The following is a 19,106-nucleotide window of genomic DNA, read 5'->3' on the forward strand; positions in this document are numbered from 1 at the left end:
GAATGTGTAAAACACTGGAAATGGTTAGGCGAGTACAGAGGAAATGTTTTGTTAGGTAAGCCCTGCAGCTTTCATTGCGCTAAAATTCAAATATTTAACCGTGAACGATGTGCGCTCACCACATATAATCCTCCGTTCATGCATGCAACAGTTCAGTTTGTTACACTGAGCTGCAATATGATATCAGGTGTTAATGTTGCGCTGTCCACATGCTGCGTCTGAACGCTCACAGATTTATGCAAGTTCCATCCCTTGCGGGGCAAACTGGATAGTATCCAGGCTGCTCTCACAGCCTACTTACCCTCACCCCCCCTTTACGTGAGATTTATGCAGTCTGTGCCCCCCACACAAATCTGACCATCTTAGGAATGGAAAGCATTCCCTGCTGAATTTTCCTACCAACTGTTCACAGCTACCATATGCAAGAGGCTTCGAGTCAAAGAGAGAGGACCAGCAGAGGTCACTTCATACAAATAAAAATGCCTTCCACTTTTCATACAGATTTAAAATAGAATAGGATGCAAATATCCTGAATTTTCCCTCACCGGGGAAATTCAGGTGTACCTGCAGCAACGTAAGGGGCGAAACGGAAACAGAGATGTACACAAAATTAAAGATTATATGAACAGAAAATAAGAACAAGAGGCTGATATGTACGGGTCATTTTACAATATAAGAGAAATAAATGCTGTTTTGGAAATAGCTTATTCAGATTCAAAGAAATGCTCAACTGAGTAAGATAATTAAAAAAAAAATGAACAAAATGTTTGGGAGTTAAAGAAAAACATTTTACTAAAAAAATGGAAATTATTGGTATTTTCTGAAGTTGTTAAAGAAATTGGGACATTCCTTTTTCATTTTGCATGCACTTTTATTTACAAGAGCCAAAAATAGCACATCATCATAATTTGAAGGAGTGTGAATACTGTTTTTGGCATAAACATTTTCCCCTGAATGTGGCGAGCACAAATTGGGTGGAATGTTACTCTTTTCTATGTAGAAGAAGATGTTGTCTTTAGACCAGAGCTGATGAAACAAATGACTTAGCATTTTGTTGAAATATGCCACAGTTAAACAAAAGAATTTGCCACCATTCTTTCTTTTACCTCCATAACATTACCTCTGGCAAAACGGAAGGAAAATATACATTTCAAATTTTTCATTTGAAATGTATATTGAAATGTATATTGAAATGTATATTTCAAAATTAGGCAAATAAGTTTGCCTAATTTTTTTGCCAAAAATTAGGCAAACTTAATAAATTCAAGGTGACAACAGAAGACAAGCTCTTGTGGAGAGCCTTTATATCCACTAATTAAAAGAGCAGAATGTGGGGGGGGCAAGGAGGAAAAAAACATCATGGAAACCTCTCTCCTGCTGGTTGCTGCAGTCCAAGTCACGCTGTCAGAGTCTAAGAGAAAAGTTGGAGCTGCTGGCCAGAGCGCGAGCTGAGAAATAGAAAGCAAGGCTGGAGTTAAAGGCTCTTTTTGTAGCTTGCCAACAGTGGAGTTTAGATTTTAGTCTCCCACATCTGTCTGCTGCCTCGCACAAGAATCCTGGAATCCCCCACCTCATCATCATTACTGTATTACACAGAAAACACCCACAGACTTGTGCAGCGGTCCTTATTAGGACAACCCAATGGGCCGTGTTCATTATGCACACCCAAGCCTTGACTTTCCACCAGTGCATGTCAGCACTTAGCAGGATGCTCCTCACTCCAAAATTGAACATCTGGTCCTGACGAGGTTGGACATGGAAACAATCCCCAGGAGAAACCAAAAACAGGAACACAAACACGCAGAGATGCAAACACAAGGATGAACTCAACTATTTCCTTTAGATTCTTAGATGGGGGACATTGTGTAAAATTGTTTTTTTTTTTTTTATTTTATATCATGTTTCAACGCTATTCCCACATAAAAACATACATTGAGTGTTTCTTTGATTCTTTCACGCATGTTTGAGAAAAAAATCCTTTAATCTCCCATGGCAACCATTCAGGAGCGCCTAAACGCTTGCTCTCACCAAGCACTGCCTTTTCCATGCTCCTCTTCGGGCCTTCCCCCTCACAGAGCGGCCCTCCTCTGCACCTTCCCCACTCATGACTCCCCCATTCAGCTCCTGTAGACTAGCGGCAGCAGCAATTGGCAAACACCTGGTGGAACCTGGTGAGTCTGCTGAGCTCATCACACAAACTACTTCTCAGTGCAAAGCTCCTAAGACCGGTGGTTAGCATTGGAGCGTTGTTGTGAGGTGGTCTGTCGGAAAGTGCAGGAGCTCCTTAAAGAGACAGAGACCCGATATTAAGGCATCAAATTGCAAAGTCAGTTTTCCTTTCAGTTATGTTTGACATATGCAGCGTTTTGATAACAACTAGTTACTCGACTGTGCTTTAAAATGGCACTATGTGCCTGGAAAATACACTCTACTGCCCCTTTAAAACAAATGGCAGATTAGCATTGCTGATAGCTGAACTTACAAACACACACACACACACACACACACACGCAGACACACACACAAGTACACAGTTGGGGTGTGAGCTAATGACATGAATCACACTGACCTATTTTGTGAAAAGACAGAAGTGAAGGAAGAGTGAAAATATCTGAAATTTGGGAAGTGTAAAAAGACTGCAGGGTCTTCAGATGACTCCATCTGAGTGGGCTGAGTGTGTTTCTCCTCAACTTCACACCTACATAGTAACTTCAAAGGTAAGCCACCATGCTGGTCATACAACCAGCCAAAAGTTGAGCTCTGTTAAGCAGAGATGCTCTCTACACATATAGATGCAAACTTTTCTCCTGCATCCACTCTGGCAAACTCTTGCCGTTTGCTTTTTTTTTTTTTTGATAGACATTGTTGCCCTGATCTGCTGCATGTCCTTGTTGGATCCGGACTTTTGCAAACAGGAAACAGAACCAGGCGCGAGACCCTGTAAGGTTGTTTTTTTTGTGTGTGTGTTTTTTTGTTAGCGAGTATTTGTTTGTGAGCCTCACATGACTCAGTGTCTGCTTCTTTTAACTGCCTGTAGAGGTACGCGCATGTGGAGCATTGCAGTGACTGCCGCAACGCAGCCAAGTTTCTCTTAGTTTCCTTCCAGATCTGAACTCTGTGTGACTCTGATAACATTGAATCGAGAAACAATTTCATGCTCTTGTACTCGGGGTGCTTTTTATGGCTTCAACTGTTCCATTAAGGCGCTTCAGGGTCTGGGAATGGTTTTTTGAAATGTGTGTGTACGTGTCTCTCCCTCTCTCTCTCTGTCTGTGTGTTTTAAGTTAATGCCCTCAGGCTCATCAGCCGTTCAGTTGATACTGCAAAAGGAATCCAAACAGTTCAAGCTCTTTTATGTTTTGGTTCCCGACCAAAGCCACAGAATGAGGAGATTACCCTGAATGCTTATCATTTCCTGTTTCTGAGGCTGTCATGTCACCAATGGGGTTCAAGGAAATTATTCACACTAACAAATGGACACAAGACATGGGTGCAACTTGTGAGCTCCCTTCGTCGTTCAGATTAGTTTTGTTTTTTTTTTTTTTACCTTTATGACTTATATCAAACTTCTAAGCAAAAGTTTTAAGAGTTTTTTTTTTTTTTTTTTACTTGGTATTGTAGACGCAAATAAAAAAATATATATTGTGACCATCGCCATGCATTGCTTACTAATCTTTTCCAGGTAACTCGCCATAAACAAGTTTTATAGCTTTACAGAAGAAACAGTTTTACAGTTTCTTCCTCAAAGAAATAACGAGTTTATAGGTCGCCCATAGTTTTGGATTGTTGTTTAGCTGTGTGTAAAAATGTGTCTCATTTGTCCCTGTCTTGGCTCTAAAGTGGTTTCCGATCATAGATAGCGTTGATTGTCCTCCATTCATTGGAGGACCTTGAGGTTTCTGAAAGGAAGCCATCTTTTAGGTCACTTGCTGCCCACCATCATGATCATTGTTACATTCAGAAGAAAAGTGGGAAGCTTAGACTACGAGCCTTGCAGTGGAAGAGGCGCTTAATCGAAGATAACATGTTAAAATTTTTATTTTATTTTTTTTTAAACACATGTTGATGATTTGTAATAATAAAAAAAAGATTTTCCTAGCCTGATGAAGGGTCTAAAACTGCATCCAGCTTCCCAACTGTTATTTTGACATTAATGAGAGGTCAGAGGTTAAACAATGAGCTCACAGCTTCGACAAGCTGTGACAGTCTGCACGCCTCTCAGAGTCGGCAGAATGGCATCACAGAGGAGGCCATTGTTGTTCTTGGTGACACTTTCTGGGAGAGGTTCCTGTGACTCAGAGAAAATATGCGAGGATAAAACTGAATCAGTCAGTCTGCTTCATTTCATTTCACATTTTGTGTTTGTAGGCAACTTATCGTTACACTTGAAACCCCCCGTGGATCTTTGAACCAACAAATTCAAATTACGCTCACACTGTGATGAAACTGAAATTGTGCATTAAATGCGTAGGAAACACAGGAGATAACACTTCAAGCAGCTCCACTTCCTGCTCCTTCAGACGTTCTGCAAGTTTGGGATTGTGAGGAAGTTACGAATGCACTGATAGTATCTCACATCTTCAGAACAGAAAGGCTTCAAGTGTTTGTTGTTTTCTTTCTCTAAGATACCCTTCAGTATTTATCTTTTCTTGTACCAGTCAAAAGAATATCAGCTGTTGGTTCTGTGGTCTCACCCTAACAAGCTTTACTCAGGCTGATTAGGACAGGAGAGACCTCCCAGGCTTCACAAGAAAGCTGTTAAAATTTGCGTTTTTAGCACACTTTAGCATCTTTTACTGCTATAAGGTGAATACGAAACAGGCAGCTGAAAACTAAAGCCTAGCAGCAGCTATTGTAGGCTGGTTCTAACCAGCTGTTTTCACTGCTCCATCTCACACACATCTGTTTCAGACCCTCAGATTTGCTACAGAAACTAAGTGTTTTTTATCTACGTCTGTCTTTTCCGCAAACTTGCATTGGCTCCTTTTCATAAAAAGACGTAATATACATTGTGCGAGAACGAAAACAAATAGTTTAGGAAACCCTAGCAAGCTGCATTCTATGTATCATTTCCTTTTAAACCCACTTTTCCTGTCCGGGGTCATGGAGCGGCCGGAGTCCATCCCAGCTGTCACCAGGCGAAAGATAAACTACCAGCAGACTGCCGGTCCTTCACGAGGCCATTTGACCAATCAACGAGACAGTTTATATACCGTGAGGTCAGAGGCTCGAGGAAGATCCACAGCACCATCTTGTGGTCAACAATGGCTACAACAGCAACGAGCCACATACCCTGATGCAACCTTCGATGGAAAACACAGATGCAGATTGAGTTCTGTGGAGTTGATCCTCCACGGGACCTCAAAAGTGAAAGAAAACGTAAAGATTTGTCAATATCCATACTTTCGCCATTTCATTTCCAGTTATTGTTTCATCATTTGGTTTCTATGGGGAGAGAAACTGCAAAGGGGCAGCAGTAAAAACTAAAATAAACGATTGAACAACTGAAGAGGTGCCAATACATGAAATACAAATGAAAAGCTTTGATTAATATAATGTAAATAATGTGATATGACGACATAATCGGAACAAACTGCAGTATGCCCAATATTTTGATTCTTCTTACTATGAAAATGAGTCAGTAGGGGTGTGTTTGGCACCAATCTTAATGCATCTTTTCACCTGATAACGCCTTAGAAACCCTCCATCCAATGGATGGATGGATGGATGGATGGATGGAGTATTAGAATGTATAAAGATTGATGAGAGTAAATAATACAGAAACTGCAAAGGTTTTATGTAAAATAACTCTAGATTTATTTTGCTTCAGAGAAAACAGAATATCTTAATATTTCTCAGCCATTTATCTGATAAGAACTAAACATGTAATTTCTATATGCTTAACGCAAAGAGAAAGTGAAGCATAATATGAATCAGCCATATGAAATCAGGATAATAAATCCAAAAAAATAAAAAAATAAAAATTAAAACAGGTTAAATTTATCATAAAAAAAGAAGAATGATTTGGAAAAAGTAAGCCGGCGTTCTGGTAATTTCCTCCTGGCAGCAGAGATTGTGCTTAAACTTCGACTAAAAGCCAGCAAAGTCTGCATGGAGGAGGCCGGATGTTCCGCAGGCGAGCAGCTGCTCTCAATGTGGGACGGAGGAGCTAACAATTTACTCATGACGGACAGAAACAAATGGACAGGAAGAAAGCTCAGGAACTGTACATACATTTTTCCGCCCTCAAAAAGTCGCAGCTCACTGTAATTCTGTGAATTTGATCAGGCTGCTAAATGTGATGATGAACATTATTCTTTTTTTTTATTTTAATTTTTGGGGCCCAGATCTTGTATTTACATTTAATAGTCTCTCAGTGTTACTGCGATTGCAGGATCGGCTGCTTCAGCCACAGCTTGCTGCTTCCGGAGAAGATGGGCGTCTGCCTCTCCATGTGGAACCGCACCAGGTGAGCGACGCTCTGAAACACCTGGTCCCGTGTTCGCACCTGATTACACCAAAACAGATGAACACTAAGAAAACATCGACGCCGCCTCCAAAAATTATTTATTTCGCTTGAAGTATTCATAGCACTTGAAAAGAAGATTCTCTGTTCCATTTTAGTCTAGAGACCATCCTAAAACATAAATATGTCGTCATCTAAACTAAGTATTCCCACAGCATAACGAATTAAAGAGGTAGGGCAGCAACACACTACCTGGCCGTGGGAATCCACCAGCAGTACATGTCGCACAGTGTCGCCCTCCATCCCACTGAGGACGTATTGACCGGAGGCCGAGCCGCTTTCTCTGACCAGGAAGTCCCCGCTGCATGTGAGGAGAGACTCTGCCTGTTCTCTGTCCAGCCTGGAAACGAGGGACACGAAGACGCTGTGAAATCATGAAAAAAAAAAAAAAGGAAACCTGAAAATTTGCTGGTATGATGATTCTCCCCACCTGCCGTGGAACCAGTCTTCCTGGTAAACTAAGCTCTGGACTGGGGAGCCAAAGAGCGGAGACTGTTGTTCTCCACTGTCATCAAACTGCACAGAGTCTGGTGGAGACAAAACCAAAAGGAAGTAGAGAAAGAAAAAAAAAAGAGATGAATTTCATTGGTGTGCAGTACATTCACACAAGATTTACAGGATATTACCAGCTGCATTACACATGCTTCAACTTGCACAAAAAACTTCATGTAAAGGAGCTGAAGCTCCTGCTTGGGATTCAAAATAGTGTTTTACCTAAAGCCGATAATGTCTATGTTTTGATGGCCTCATTTTAATGCAGTGAAGTAAGTAGATTCACCACAGAGAAAAACAGATTTCAGCCAGAAGGGCGATGCCAAACAATCACCCGAAGAATAAAAATGAGTCTTTAAAATGTAAATACACCAAAGTTGAATTTATATCTTGTTTAAGAAGCACATCATACCGTTCCACGACAAAAGTTTAGTGCTAGCAGCTGGCGTGAACATATTGGTTCCTGTTGTGACTAAGTTTGGACTTTTAATCAATTCACACTGGCCTGGGCTTCCCTGTTAAATCTCAAGTGTGCACTCGCTTACACACAGCGACTGTATAAACAGTGATTTATTTCAAGTTGTGAATGAATAATCTTATAAAACTCTCACTGCTACTATATTTAAAAAAATCAGAAATAAATGCTATGCTATAGTAAAATTATGAAAAAAATATATTTTAAGATACACAGCAGATTGCACCTTAAATAGTTAAATAGATCAGACACCGACTGATGTCCACCTACTATTGAAGTTAGTCAAACTCTACCTTCGACTTGAATTATTTGCTCCTTACGTGTCTAAGAGTAAGATTACTGAGTGTGAAGCAAATTGTTGAAAAAGTGTTTGGAGACCTCTCTATGCATCAGTCCTGTGTAAACCTACAACACCGGTTCTCAGGACGCTGCTTTCTCTCCTGCAGCCTCATCTCTGACACTCACCTGCAGATGGAGCTGGAGTTTCTTCTCTGACGAAGTAGTTCTCATACAGCGACACCGGCTGGGACAAGCAGACCTGCAACAGATGAGTCATGCAAACCAAATGTAACAGATATCTGTCAATGTGTGTGTGTGTGTGTGTCAAAGTGTGCGTGTGTGTGGGTGTGGGTGTGTGTGTGTCAAAGTGTGCGTGTGTGTGTGTGTCCTGCGTGCACAGCTGTTTGTGAGCGTAACGAGAGCCGTGGCCTGAAGGTTAGAGATGTGAGGTCGTGACAGGAAAGTCGCTGATTCAATTCTCACAGCGATTGTTAGAAGTGACTGAAGAGCGTCTTCTATTACAAACTACTGGGAAAGGCATTTCCTGTTCAGTTGTTCCTCCCCGGTGACCCACAGACGGAGTTACGCTGTACAGGGCCACCCTGAGGTGTCATCGTATAAATGACTGGCTTTAATGAACTAATTCAGAACAATTAAAAATAGGGAAACATTTCCTGACTTATATTTTTCATTCTTAGTTTGTTTTAAGAATGAAGTGTTTCAGAAGTGATCACATTTCAAATACTACAATCTATCGCTTAAACTGAAGGACAAAACTTTGTTTTTTCTTTTTCTTTTTACTCAACTGCTGCTGAATAAACTAACCCTACGGCTTTCAGCTACATCCTGCAGCTTCCATCGGGGAACTGAGTCACTGAGCTGCTCAATTATACAAAAGATATTTATCCAAGATCAATGTGCTAAATTACAAATTATCACCATGACGACAAATATTTTATATAGTTTTCAATTATTTAGCTAAGTAAATATATATATATATATCTCCTTATTACTAGTTACAGGTTAGTTATAGACTAACAGCGTAGATGGTGTTAGGAGTCAAGTACAGGAGGAAAAAAAAGCATCAAAATGAGTCACAAAATGTTAGAAAGAGCAAAATATGACCAAGACAGTTTTGACTCATGAGTGTCTATAGATGTCTAGATCAACTGAGCACATAACAGATTTTAAAGCACTCTTACCTCCTGAATATCAGGTTCCTGTTTCTTCTCCTCCTTTGACGCATGCTTGCCCTCTTTGCCGCCAACCAGTGAAAAAAAGGTTTTTCCTGTGATGACGTTATAGTAGTCCGGCTGCTTGGCGACCTCTTCCTTCTGCTTGGTGTTCTGCTCCACCGACGTCTCTTTGGGACTCCGTCTTGGACATATCCTAACCATAGACCTGAATGAAAACCCACATCCGTGATGTTCAGATGTCGCCGTGTCTGACAACAAGCTGACTCACTCATAACTTTATAACCTTGGGGAGAGGAGCGTTGATGTCTGCCGGAAGCGCGTCTCAAAGGCCTGCCCGATGGTGCCGATAACTTCACCGGCCCGACCCTGGGGACACTCCATGATGTGGCACTCTGGCCGACGGTGAAAAGGAGACGCATCATTCCCATAATTCAAATATCTAGGAGCTTATTGTGGCCTAAAAAGTGAGCCCTACCTCTCTTATTGATGAAGTCCTTTGCAACGTACGCAATATAGTCTGACATGTCCTGTGAATATATTTAAAGAGGCTTATTTAGTCATAGATAGAAGCATAATTATGTCCCATTAAAGTCAAACATCTGCGGGTGGAGGTAAAGTGTGTAGAGTGAGATTTAAGTTAAAGTTAAGATTTTTGGACCTGACCTGAGTTAGACCAGTGTTGATGAAAATAAAGGAGAAGACGTCAATATTAGTTTTATTGCTAATAGCAGTCAGCCACCAGAACATTTAGGAAAACTCAAAAGTTTTCTGTTTTGCAACTACAATTTTTCAAATTCGGCTCTGATGTTATTCCCACGTTATGTGTGTGTGTGTGTGTGTATTGGTCATGGGATGAACGGTGTGAAATTCACTGGGTCAAGGTGTTTTCCACACTCACTAAGAGACAATACAGTGTTGTACACACACACACGCATAGCATAGCATAGATTAATTAGTGATGTCGCTATTTACTCAAAGCTGCTCCTCTTCCTACACACTCCTTGGTGTGGATGTGTGTCTGATCAATCCCTTGTCATTTGTTTTATACTGATTCAAGAGCAGAGTCAGCAGAAAATATTTTCAACAAGGCTGAAACAATTTTAATCCCCTCAGCTCATGCTCCAAAGCTGAGTTTTAAGGCACACTTCTGGATTATTTTAGCTAATTAATTTAGCAGAGAGCTATAATCCTTTCCACAGACACTACCCTCTTGCTTGTTTATTTCTTTGTAAATTACTGACCAGAGATTTTTTTTTTATTCTGGGTTTGTGTCCACAGGTTGCTGCTTCAGGATCATATGATTTGTAGCATCAGGAAAATCAGTCAGGGAGGTAAATGATCAACAATCTATATATTTAGACCTCTAGCAACCAAATTTTATCATTAACTTCTTCATAAATGTATGAGAAAAGGGCATTTTTAAAAAATATAGATATTGTAATAAAAGACCTGACCTAAATGAAATCTCAGGAAGTTCAGTGTTAATCAGCTTTTTTATAGTTGGCATTTTAATAATAAAAATCAACAAGCTGGGTTAAATCATGCTAAGCCTCTAAATCATCAGAATTAGCACAACTCAATCTCAGCTAACAGAATGACTTTAATCAGGAAAGAAATTTTAATTCTAGCTGTCTGACCTAATTCAATATTTTAAAAATAATAGCAAAATCATTATTATTGTGAGCATTGTGGTACACTTTTTGCATTGCTATTAACCTGAAAATGTTTGTTCATGTGGAATATTCGAAAACAAAAAAACATACTGGGTCTCCTCCGGAGGCAAACGAAATGCCCTGCATGGGATGGTTGACGATCCTCTGTGGAAGAGAAGGGAGGGAAACGCAAACAGTTTTGGATACTGTTGTTAGAAACAAATATATATATATATATATTTATATATGAGGGAGGTTCAACGTGGATTCGGTTGTTACCTGTAAGTTGGAGGCTGTGATCAGAGACAGACTGTCTGTGGACACTGTGAGGATGGCTCTGCTCCCAGAAAACTGCATGTTGATCTGACCCAAAACAGCAGAAACCCCTTTACACGGAGGCTGATGACGACAAGAATCCCAGTTACTCCACCAATCCGTCACCTGAATCCTCTCCCCGCTTGTTTACACCGCACTTACCCTCCTGCTTTTCAGCAAGGATTTCACTGAAGCCCTCTCGCACAGTCTGCTAATTGCCTCCCTGCACACAAACGCAGATGTTAAGCACGTACACAGTCGAGCGCGCGAGCACAGAGATAACTTTGTAAAGAAGGGATTCGGTGCGTCCTGTGACTTGTGATGCATGTGACAAAAAGAGGAAAACCACATTACAAGCAGCCAGTGTAAGCAGGGTTACATTTGTTCCTTATAGTAGTTTAGACAGATGAAGAACACAAATAAATATTTTTATAGAAGTGTGAAATAAAGTCCTACTTTATAAAAATAAATTAAGAATAATGTATTATATTGCAAATCTACCACATTTCAGAAGCTAAAATTGCATATGGTTTCAAACCAATTCATTATTTTTTAAAATCTAAAATTAATATTTTAGGCTAAACAACTCAAACATTTAGTCTTGGTAAAAAGGACCCCACCCTATAAAGATCAAATTAAAGGATTTAACTCAAACTCTACTGAACAAAAACAAAGCCACCAGATAAAGCCAAATTGTAAAAGCTTGTTAACATTCAGTGCACTATAAGTTCAAAGTTTACTGTATGTCTCTAATCTTTAGATTATTATTTTTTAATTAAACTCACAAAAGTGCATCAAAGCTCCTGTTGTTGGTTGGATGATTAAAAAATGGCTGAAATTCCCAGCTTCATTCCAAACTCTGGTCAACTGATTCATGCATCACTAGTTTCTCGTTGTTCTGAAAAACATTGTTCTTAATAGAAACTATTTTACTGAAGTTAAAGTCATTCGTGATCAAGATAAACTCTAAATATAATAGAAAATAGTTCCAAAATTGCAGCAGTGTGTTAAAAGGTGTAAAAAAAAATAAGGAAGGAGTTCAAAATCGTTATAGTGAAACACACATGCGCTCTGGTGCACACTTATACTACGTTGACAGTTTAACAACTAACTGAATTATTTGCTAACAAATTGGGAACACTGAGCATTAAAGAATTTAAAGAATCCAGGGGGGAAAAAATCTAGTTACATGAGGCATGTACAAGGCCTCTGCACAACGCAAAACTCATCTGGACCCACTTAAGTGGATCGGAGTGATGCCGTAAAGTTTTCCTAGTAGTCTAGCAAATCAAACTTTATCACAGTTTAGTAAAACAGTGCTAAATATTTCACTAAACTGCGGACTGAAGAAGGAACAGGAAAATGCCGGCAATTATTTGCACACAGCTTACCAAAAAAAATGTGAAATACCACCCGGCATGTCAGTGGGGGGAGCAGGACTGCACTGCTGCTTTTTTGCAGATGATGTAGCCCTGCTGGCTTCATCGGGTCACGACCTCCAGCTTTCTGTGGAGTGGTGAGCAGCTGAGTATGAAGTGGCCAGGATGAGGATCAGTGCCTCCAAATCAGAGGAAACCTGAGCCGGAAAAGGATAGAGATGGGGACGTGGTCCACCCCTCCAGTGGGGGAGTTCGAGTTTCTCAGGGTCTTTTTCACAAACGAGGACAAAATGCAGCAGGAGATCGACAGGTGGACTGGTGCTGCGTCTGCAGTGAAGCAGAATCCAACAGGATCCATGGCTGACTTGATTTTTTCTTTGTGTGTGTGTGTTTGTTTGTAATACATTATGGAGGGGACGATTTTCCTGACACATACTACGTTGTGGGGACCGAAGCCTGGTCCCAACAAGGGGAAATGCTGTTCTTGGGTCAGAGGTCAGATTTAAGGTAGGAATTGAGTTTTGGTTAGGGTTAGGTATGTATGGGTTAGGGTTAGGTAAGTTAGAGTTAGGGGTAGGTATATAATGGGTAGGGTTAGGATAAGGGTAAGGTGTAGGCTGTAGAAATGAATGGAAGTCAATGGAAAGTCCCCACAAAGATAGCCACGCAAACATGTGTGTGTGTGAATGCATGTTCCTGTTCCTTAAGTGAAAGGGTTCCTACCGATGTCTTTGGTAAGGACTCTCAGAAGAAAAGTCCTTAGATGTGTTATTTTATAGGTCAATTTTTCATACAAAATTGAGATCAAGAGAAAAAAGACGGTTACATATAACTGGATTCTTGTTTTACTGCGGCAAAAATTTGTTCCCCGAAGAAGTTACAAAGCTCCAATCGAACTCCCAGACGATTTCTGAGAGCAGATGCTCGGGTCAGAAATGCGAAGGCATAAAAACACACACATAACTGTGTAGGCAACGAGGTCGTTTTCCTGGAAGAACATTTCTCCTCTTTGAAAACGTGTTTCGTGTAATGGATGTGTTCTGCCTCTCCAGCTTGCTTTTTAATAAGACTATGAGAGATCATTAGGAGGAAATTCATCTAATTGGATTTTCTGGTCCATCACTCAGCAGCGCTGTTGTTAACAGAGGTTGCTGTGTGTTGGCATTCTGCACTAGGATGTCAATATCAAATGTGAACGAGAAAGCCCCGGTTTATGAAACATTATACATTTAATTTAATTTCCCCTCTTTGAAAAATAAATAATAAGCTACACATGCCCACTTTGGCAAATATAACGTCAAGCTTGGAGTGAAAGGAACGTCACTACTCTTTTAAACACATGGACAAAATCAGCAAATATATCAATAATGCCTTATATTTGTGCCTAAATGTTCCTCTTTTTATCTTTATTTTGGTCTGGAGCTTTCTCTTTCTCTTTGACAGCGTTTAACTTTGCAGGATAAATAACTCAATGTGCTTTTCAAAGTGTCTCCAGTAGAACTATATGTTGACTTTGTCTTTCTAAATACTTAATTTGAAGAACTGTTGTTTAATTTTCTTTCAAACTACACAATCTTTATTTCTTTGCTGGTTTTGTTTCTAAAGTACATGAGCATTTCATTAACTGTTGATTTGAAAAATAAAATCTGGCTCTTGAATTTAGATAGCTCTAATGTAAAAATGCAGAAAATGTCTGCTGAATTTCCCTGCTTGTCTGCCATTTGAAATCAGACTTTCTGGAATCCTTCAAGCTCTTTTCTCAGAATGATTACTTGTACTTCCAGACCTCACCATGACCTCTTCCTGTCCGTCTATGTGGACAACTCTAAATCACATTACTGACAGAGAAAACATCTTTTCTCCTTTAAGCTTCTCCAACTTCATGGCTGTTGATTATATTGTATTGCATACTTCAAAATCTGCATTATTTGCATTTGCAATTACAGGCCTTTGTCCCGAAATTAATACAAACCACCCAAAGCTTAAGTAAGGCAGTTTTTACTTTAAATTTGTACCACTAAAAAAAGGGTTTGGGATAGATAGGGTCACATTTTTTAACGCAGAATAGCAGAGCTCCATGAAATTCGTTGGCTTCCTGTCACGGTGCCAGCTATTTAATGTCGTCAATTTCATTCGCGATAGGTTGGAGCCAGAAGCTAGTCTGCTTAATCCAAACATGTTTTAATGTGTTTGGGATTATTGTCTTGTTGACAAGCTGCAAACACGTGACCCAAACCCTGTCATCCTCAGACAAAAGTAAGTTGTTGAAGAAGTCCAGAAAAAAAACCCCGCAGAAACCGCTGAAAGGGTCCAGTCAATCATAAACTGGAAACTTCTGGAACACCTTTGTTCCCATCAGCAAGCAAAACCAAATCTTAGATAGAGACCCAAAGAAATACTCTGACTGTTCTCAGTTGGGACAAAATGAAGTGTCAAGTCCTACAGGAAGCAGCAAGCTGGAGACGCCTTTAAGCTGAAGAGCAGGGCACCAACCAATCCAGAATAAATGCTCCCACATAATAAACTGGTTTGCTGAACTGGCAAAGGCCATCGACAGAAACAGATACTGGAAACTCTACTGTAAATGTGTGGAACAATTTAGAGGCAGAGCCTGCTGTCCCACATCCATCCAGAATAATGGTGAGTGCAAAGGCTTTTGATCAAGGGACAATTAACCAGATATTAGAAGGGGCTCCTGGAAGCAGCACATCCGGAAAGTTTTCACAGCACTTCACTTTTTACACACTTTGTTGTCACAGCTCTTATTCCAAATTGTACTAAATTCATTTCTATCTTGAAAACTAAACATACAAAACTGTGGAAGAAAGTTTTTGAGTGTTTTGAAAATTTACTGAAAATAAAAAAAAAGAAAGAAAGAAATCACATTTACGTAAGTTTTCACAATCTTTGCCACGGGTGTGTTATCGTACCGTGTGACTTGCATTCTTGTATCAAAGTCGAGTGTCCTCATGGACTGGACCACTTCCACGCTACCCATGTACTTCAAAACACAAGCAAATAAACAAAACACCAGTTACTAAGCAGACAGAAACATGATCGAAAACAGCATTAAGCAGAGCCGCTGTGACTTTCTGTCCTATAAATCCACTGCATATGTCCACAGTGTCATCTGTTTATCAAACAGCGGATTTCACAACTTGATAGTAAATACATGGAGATGATTGTAGAGGCATTGATGGAAACAGGCGACAATTTGCTCACTTTTTGCTGCCCTTCTCCCATTGGTCATGAGTTCGAACAAAACAGGCCCTATAGGCCGGAGCTGGGATGAGTAAATCCATTGATGCGAACCCAGCTCAAATCAATAAGTGTACATGTGGGTGGGGTGTGATACGTGTGTGTGCATGTGTGTGTGCATGTGTGTGTGCGTGTGTGCTTGTTTATAGAGGACAGCCAGACAGTCCGTTCTCTTTTCCACTGTTGGTCAGAAGTCCTGCTCCTAATCACCCACGAGAACACACCTCTGTTTATGGGACAGCATGAGCCCTGCTAATACCAAACACACACACAGACACAAAAACACACACACACACACACACACACACACCAGCAAGCAGAGTTGATCTAGAGAGGAGCAGAGAGCCAGGATGAGTCACTACTGCCTACACAGGAAGCTGTACGTGAGAACTGGAGGGGGGGTATGAAAGTGAGCATGATAGTGTGGAAAGAGCAGAGTGAGACAAGGGTCTGTGTGCCTCCTTTGTGTCCGATTGTCCAAAAACTGTTGATCCCAATCAACACAGACATCCAGAAAACTCAACCGTGCTTCACAAAGAGAATCTGTGGTGATGCTTAAACCCAAACACATGGAATGGAAACTCTCCTCAGCATTAGTTGTTGCTAGATATTGCGTGTGCAGGCATGGAGAGCGGTCAGAAGTATACCTTCACGTGATGGTGAACTGCTTTGTTCGATGTCCTCATCACTGCACAGTCATCTACTGTCTTCAAGCGGCAGAGCCCGTCACTTTGCTGCGAGCACGGGGCGCAGGGGAGGCTGGCCATCCGGTGCAGCGTGATGGGACGCCTTGTGGAGAGGAGAGCCGGGTGAATCAGGTCTGGTCCACCGAGGGAAGAGCTCCAGTCTGCTCTGTCGTCCCGTTTACTGACAGTTCTGATTGTGTTCGCTTGTCCCTTCAGGACTCTCCTCAGGCAGTTGGGACTTTGCAGCCGGATGCTGGCCACACGGGGGATGAAGTTCCTCAGGGTGGATGATCCATGGGGAGATGGAGTCCCGGGGTCAAGCTGAGCAAAATCAGAGTCTAGGCAAAGGTCCCTCTTCGAGGGCACCAATCTTTCAGGGCGATCCTCCAAAGAGGTCAAGGAGTCGTTGCGCAGTCGGCTGTATTTGGTGCGTTTCAACATACCTGCAGACGATGGAGAAAAGTGTAAAGAATGAATTCTTCAAGAGTGAATGAGCAGAAAATGTCTTCTCATTAAATGTCGTTAAAAGAGACCCACCTGGTAGGAGTCCTGTCTGTGGTTTGAACTTGGGTATGGTTTGCTCTCGCATAATCAGGGCACTGGAGCACTGGAGGAAGGAAGAAAAGAGGGAGCTGATAACATTAATGACTCAATTCTCCCTCAAAAATATTGAAAAAAGCAACAAAGTTTTAGTTTTTTGCCAATCAGCTGCTCTTTACAAATGTATCCCTGTGTTTTTTTTTTGTTTTTTTTTTTTGAGTGGGGGGAATCATCAGATCATCAGATGTGATTCCCACCACACATCACAGCAAATTCAACTCACCCTCACGGGTCTGGGGTTGTCCTGTGTAGATTACAATCCTGTCTGCTCCGCTGCAGTCATGCCGAGTAAAGTATCAAACCTCCGGACTGAGCACTTTCACAGTCAGTTTACCGGCTTCCAGGGTTTTCTATCTGAGGCATGGAACAAATGAGCAGCTTTTATGAATGAACTCACTTTTTTTTATGAATGAATGAGAGGCTCTGGCTCACTTCCTCTGTCTCTCTCTATGATGCTGCAGATGAATGTATGAATGAACCAGAGGAGAGATTGACAGACGGACCCTAAGGCACTGTTGCCCCTCCCTCACCGATAAACCACCATCCAATCACAGACAGGCAGGGTGACTCATGCTCTGCACTCTCTCTCTCTCTCTCTCTCTCTCTCTCTCTCTCTCTCTCTCTGTCTCTTTTTCTCTCTCTCACACACACACATACACCTACAGTTATACACTGAAGCAGAGCCAATAGAGTGCTTTGTCCCTCTCTGTTAACATCACTTGCACCTTGGAGATGCTTTTAAAGCGCATTATTAATGCATTACTAGCTTGGCTTCCTCCCCTCAAAATGCTTCCTATCTGATTTCTGAATGAAATGAACTTTTTACCATCTGCTTTGCAGGAACATTCTCGGGTTGACTTGATCTCTGCGATAAAAAAAAGAAAAAAAGACATTTCGTAGTGTATCTAATGAAGGTATTATTCAAATGACCCGCATGAGCGCACAAGCGGAAGGGGATTAAATGAAACATTTGCATTTCCGTGTGATTCAGATCGGAGCGTTATACCCAGCGCCAGTGTTGAGAGTATTTTACATAGAGAGTTTGCTGCCGATTAAAAAGATCGTCACTGTTCTATTTTTGAACTGTTTTCATGACATTTTACATCGGATGTAAGCAACATGGCAGGGACCTTTACACAAAGCAAATAAAAACATTCAAACAACAGATAGAAAAACACAAAAGCATGCAAATCTTTGCATCGTAAAGCACGGCATTTATAAATGTAGTCATCATATAACACACCAAATACCACGGTTTGAAACTGAAAGAACATTATGTGCAAATGTAGACGCAACGTGTTGAGACATCAGCCAGGAAATTAATGCTCAGGTGCAAATGGGTCTTCAAGAATAGAGAATAGCTCTCTCAACATACAGTCAGAGATTTTTGATGTGGCCATCAGGCAGGACTGATCTTGATGCTTTAATTTGTGAGCAGATCTGAGAAGTTGTATGTGAACAAGGCGGCCTACAAACCTGACTGAGTCACACCAGTTCTGAGAGGAGGAATGGGCCACCACTCCAACTAAACTACTGACAGAAGCTTGTGGAAGGAAACCCAGAATGTTTGGCAAAAAGAAAATGCTGTAGAAATGCGTGTGACCATATGATGAAGACATTAAGAAATAAATCTCACACATGTTCTTTCTTCTATTATTCTGGTATTTAGCTAATAGAGATAGTTCTGGTAATTCTGCCAAGAAGAACTTTCTTGGACACAAAAAATGTGTCCTTTAATTCAGTCATTACCATTGCCAATTGTAGTTTATGTTGTTTGTTCTCTATTAGTTTCATTATTTATAGATTTACAAGAGAGCAAATTTCTCCGCATCACATTTCACATATTACTTACACATTTCTGACAGCCATCAGCTATGATCAGAATAAAAACAAACAGCACTGAAGCAGGTACAAATGTCCGTATGTTACGCATAACATGCTGTTTATTGAAGAATAGTTTCCATATTCTGAATTTCCCTTTAACCAATTAGGGAAAAAATATGTTAATGTGGTTATTATCTATAACACAAAGTAAACAAGATTTGTCCATGTTCAACAAGTAAAATGAAAAAATGTGCCTCAAAAAGCATTGATTTGTGAAATACTTTGTAAAAACATATCTAAATTTAGCAAATTTTAGTACGGAATATCCCTCTAAATCTGTAGATTTGGAAAATACAATCATTTACTTTTTGAAAGTAAATGCACTTCAAAAAATACATTTATGAACAATAAAATAGCAGCAATA

At 40.6% G+C, this 19,106-nt stretch overlaps 1 protein-coding gene and 1 long non-coding RNA gene across 2 annotated transcripts; one reads left to right on the forward strand and one right to left on the reverse strand.

Moving 5' to 3' along the window:
* Positions 1–6,277: 6,277 nt before the first annotated feature.
* Positions 6,278–17,310, reverse strand: LOC103146152 (SHC-transforming protein 4). Its single transcript, XM_007563931.2, has 14 exons — positions 17,082–17,310; positions 16,796–16,865; positions 16,220–16,701; positions 15,245–15,315; positions 11,098–11,158; positions 10,900–11,019; positions 10,732–10,785; positions 9,444–9,495; positions 9,252–9,360; positions 8,975–9,173; positions 7,959–8,031; positions 6,957–7,053; positions 6,719–6,866; positions 6,278–6,508 (listed from the first exon to the last, which is right to left on the reverse strand). The coding sequence occupies exons 2-14, from the start codon at positions 16,845–16,847 to the stop codon at positions 6,380–6,382; spliced, it is 1,647 nt and encodes a 548-aa protein (XP_007563993.1). The 5' UTR covers positions 16,848–16,865; positions 17,082–17,310; the 3' UTR covers positions 6,278–6,379.
* LOC107837575 (uncharacterized) lies at positions 11,167–14,600 on the forward strand. Its single transcript, XR_001663598.1, has 2 exons — positions 11,167–12,849; positions 12,892–14,600. It is a non-coding gene; the product is annotated as an uncharacterized LOC107837575 (long non-coding RNA).
* Positions 17,311–19,106: the final 1,796 nt, after the last annotated feature.

Source organism: Poecilia formosa, unplaced genomic scaffold (assembly GCF_000485575.1).
Source record: "Poecilia formosa unplaced genomic scaffold, Poecilia_formosa-5.1.2 Scaffold153, whole genome shotgun sequence".
In the NCBI taxonomy this organism is placed as follows: Eukaryota; Metazoa; Chordata; class Actinopteri; order Cyprinodontiformes; family Poeciliidae; genus Poecilia; species Poecilia formosa.

Bases quoted from the DNA above. Each gene is read 5' to 3' on its own strand.
- LOC103146152 (XM_007563931.2), bottom strand. From the start codon at position 16,847: ATGCGAGAGCAAACCATACCCAAGTTCAAACCACAGACAGGACTCCTA. The intron at 15,316-16,219 runs GTATACTTCTGA...TGTGTTTTGAAG, and splicing joins CAGTTCACCATCACGTGAAG to TACATGGGTAGCGTGGAAGT. The intron at 8,032-8,974 runs GTAAGAGTGCTT...CATCTGTTGCAG, and splicing joins AGGAACCTGATATTCAGGAG to GTCTGCTTGTCCCAGCCGGT.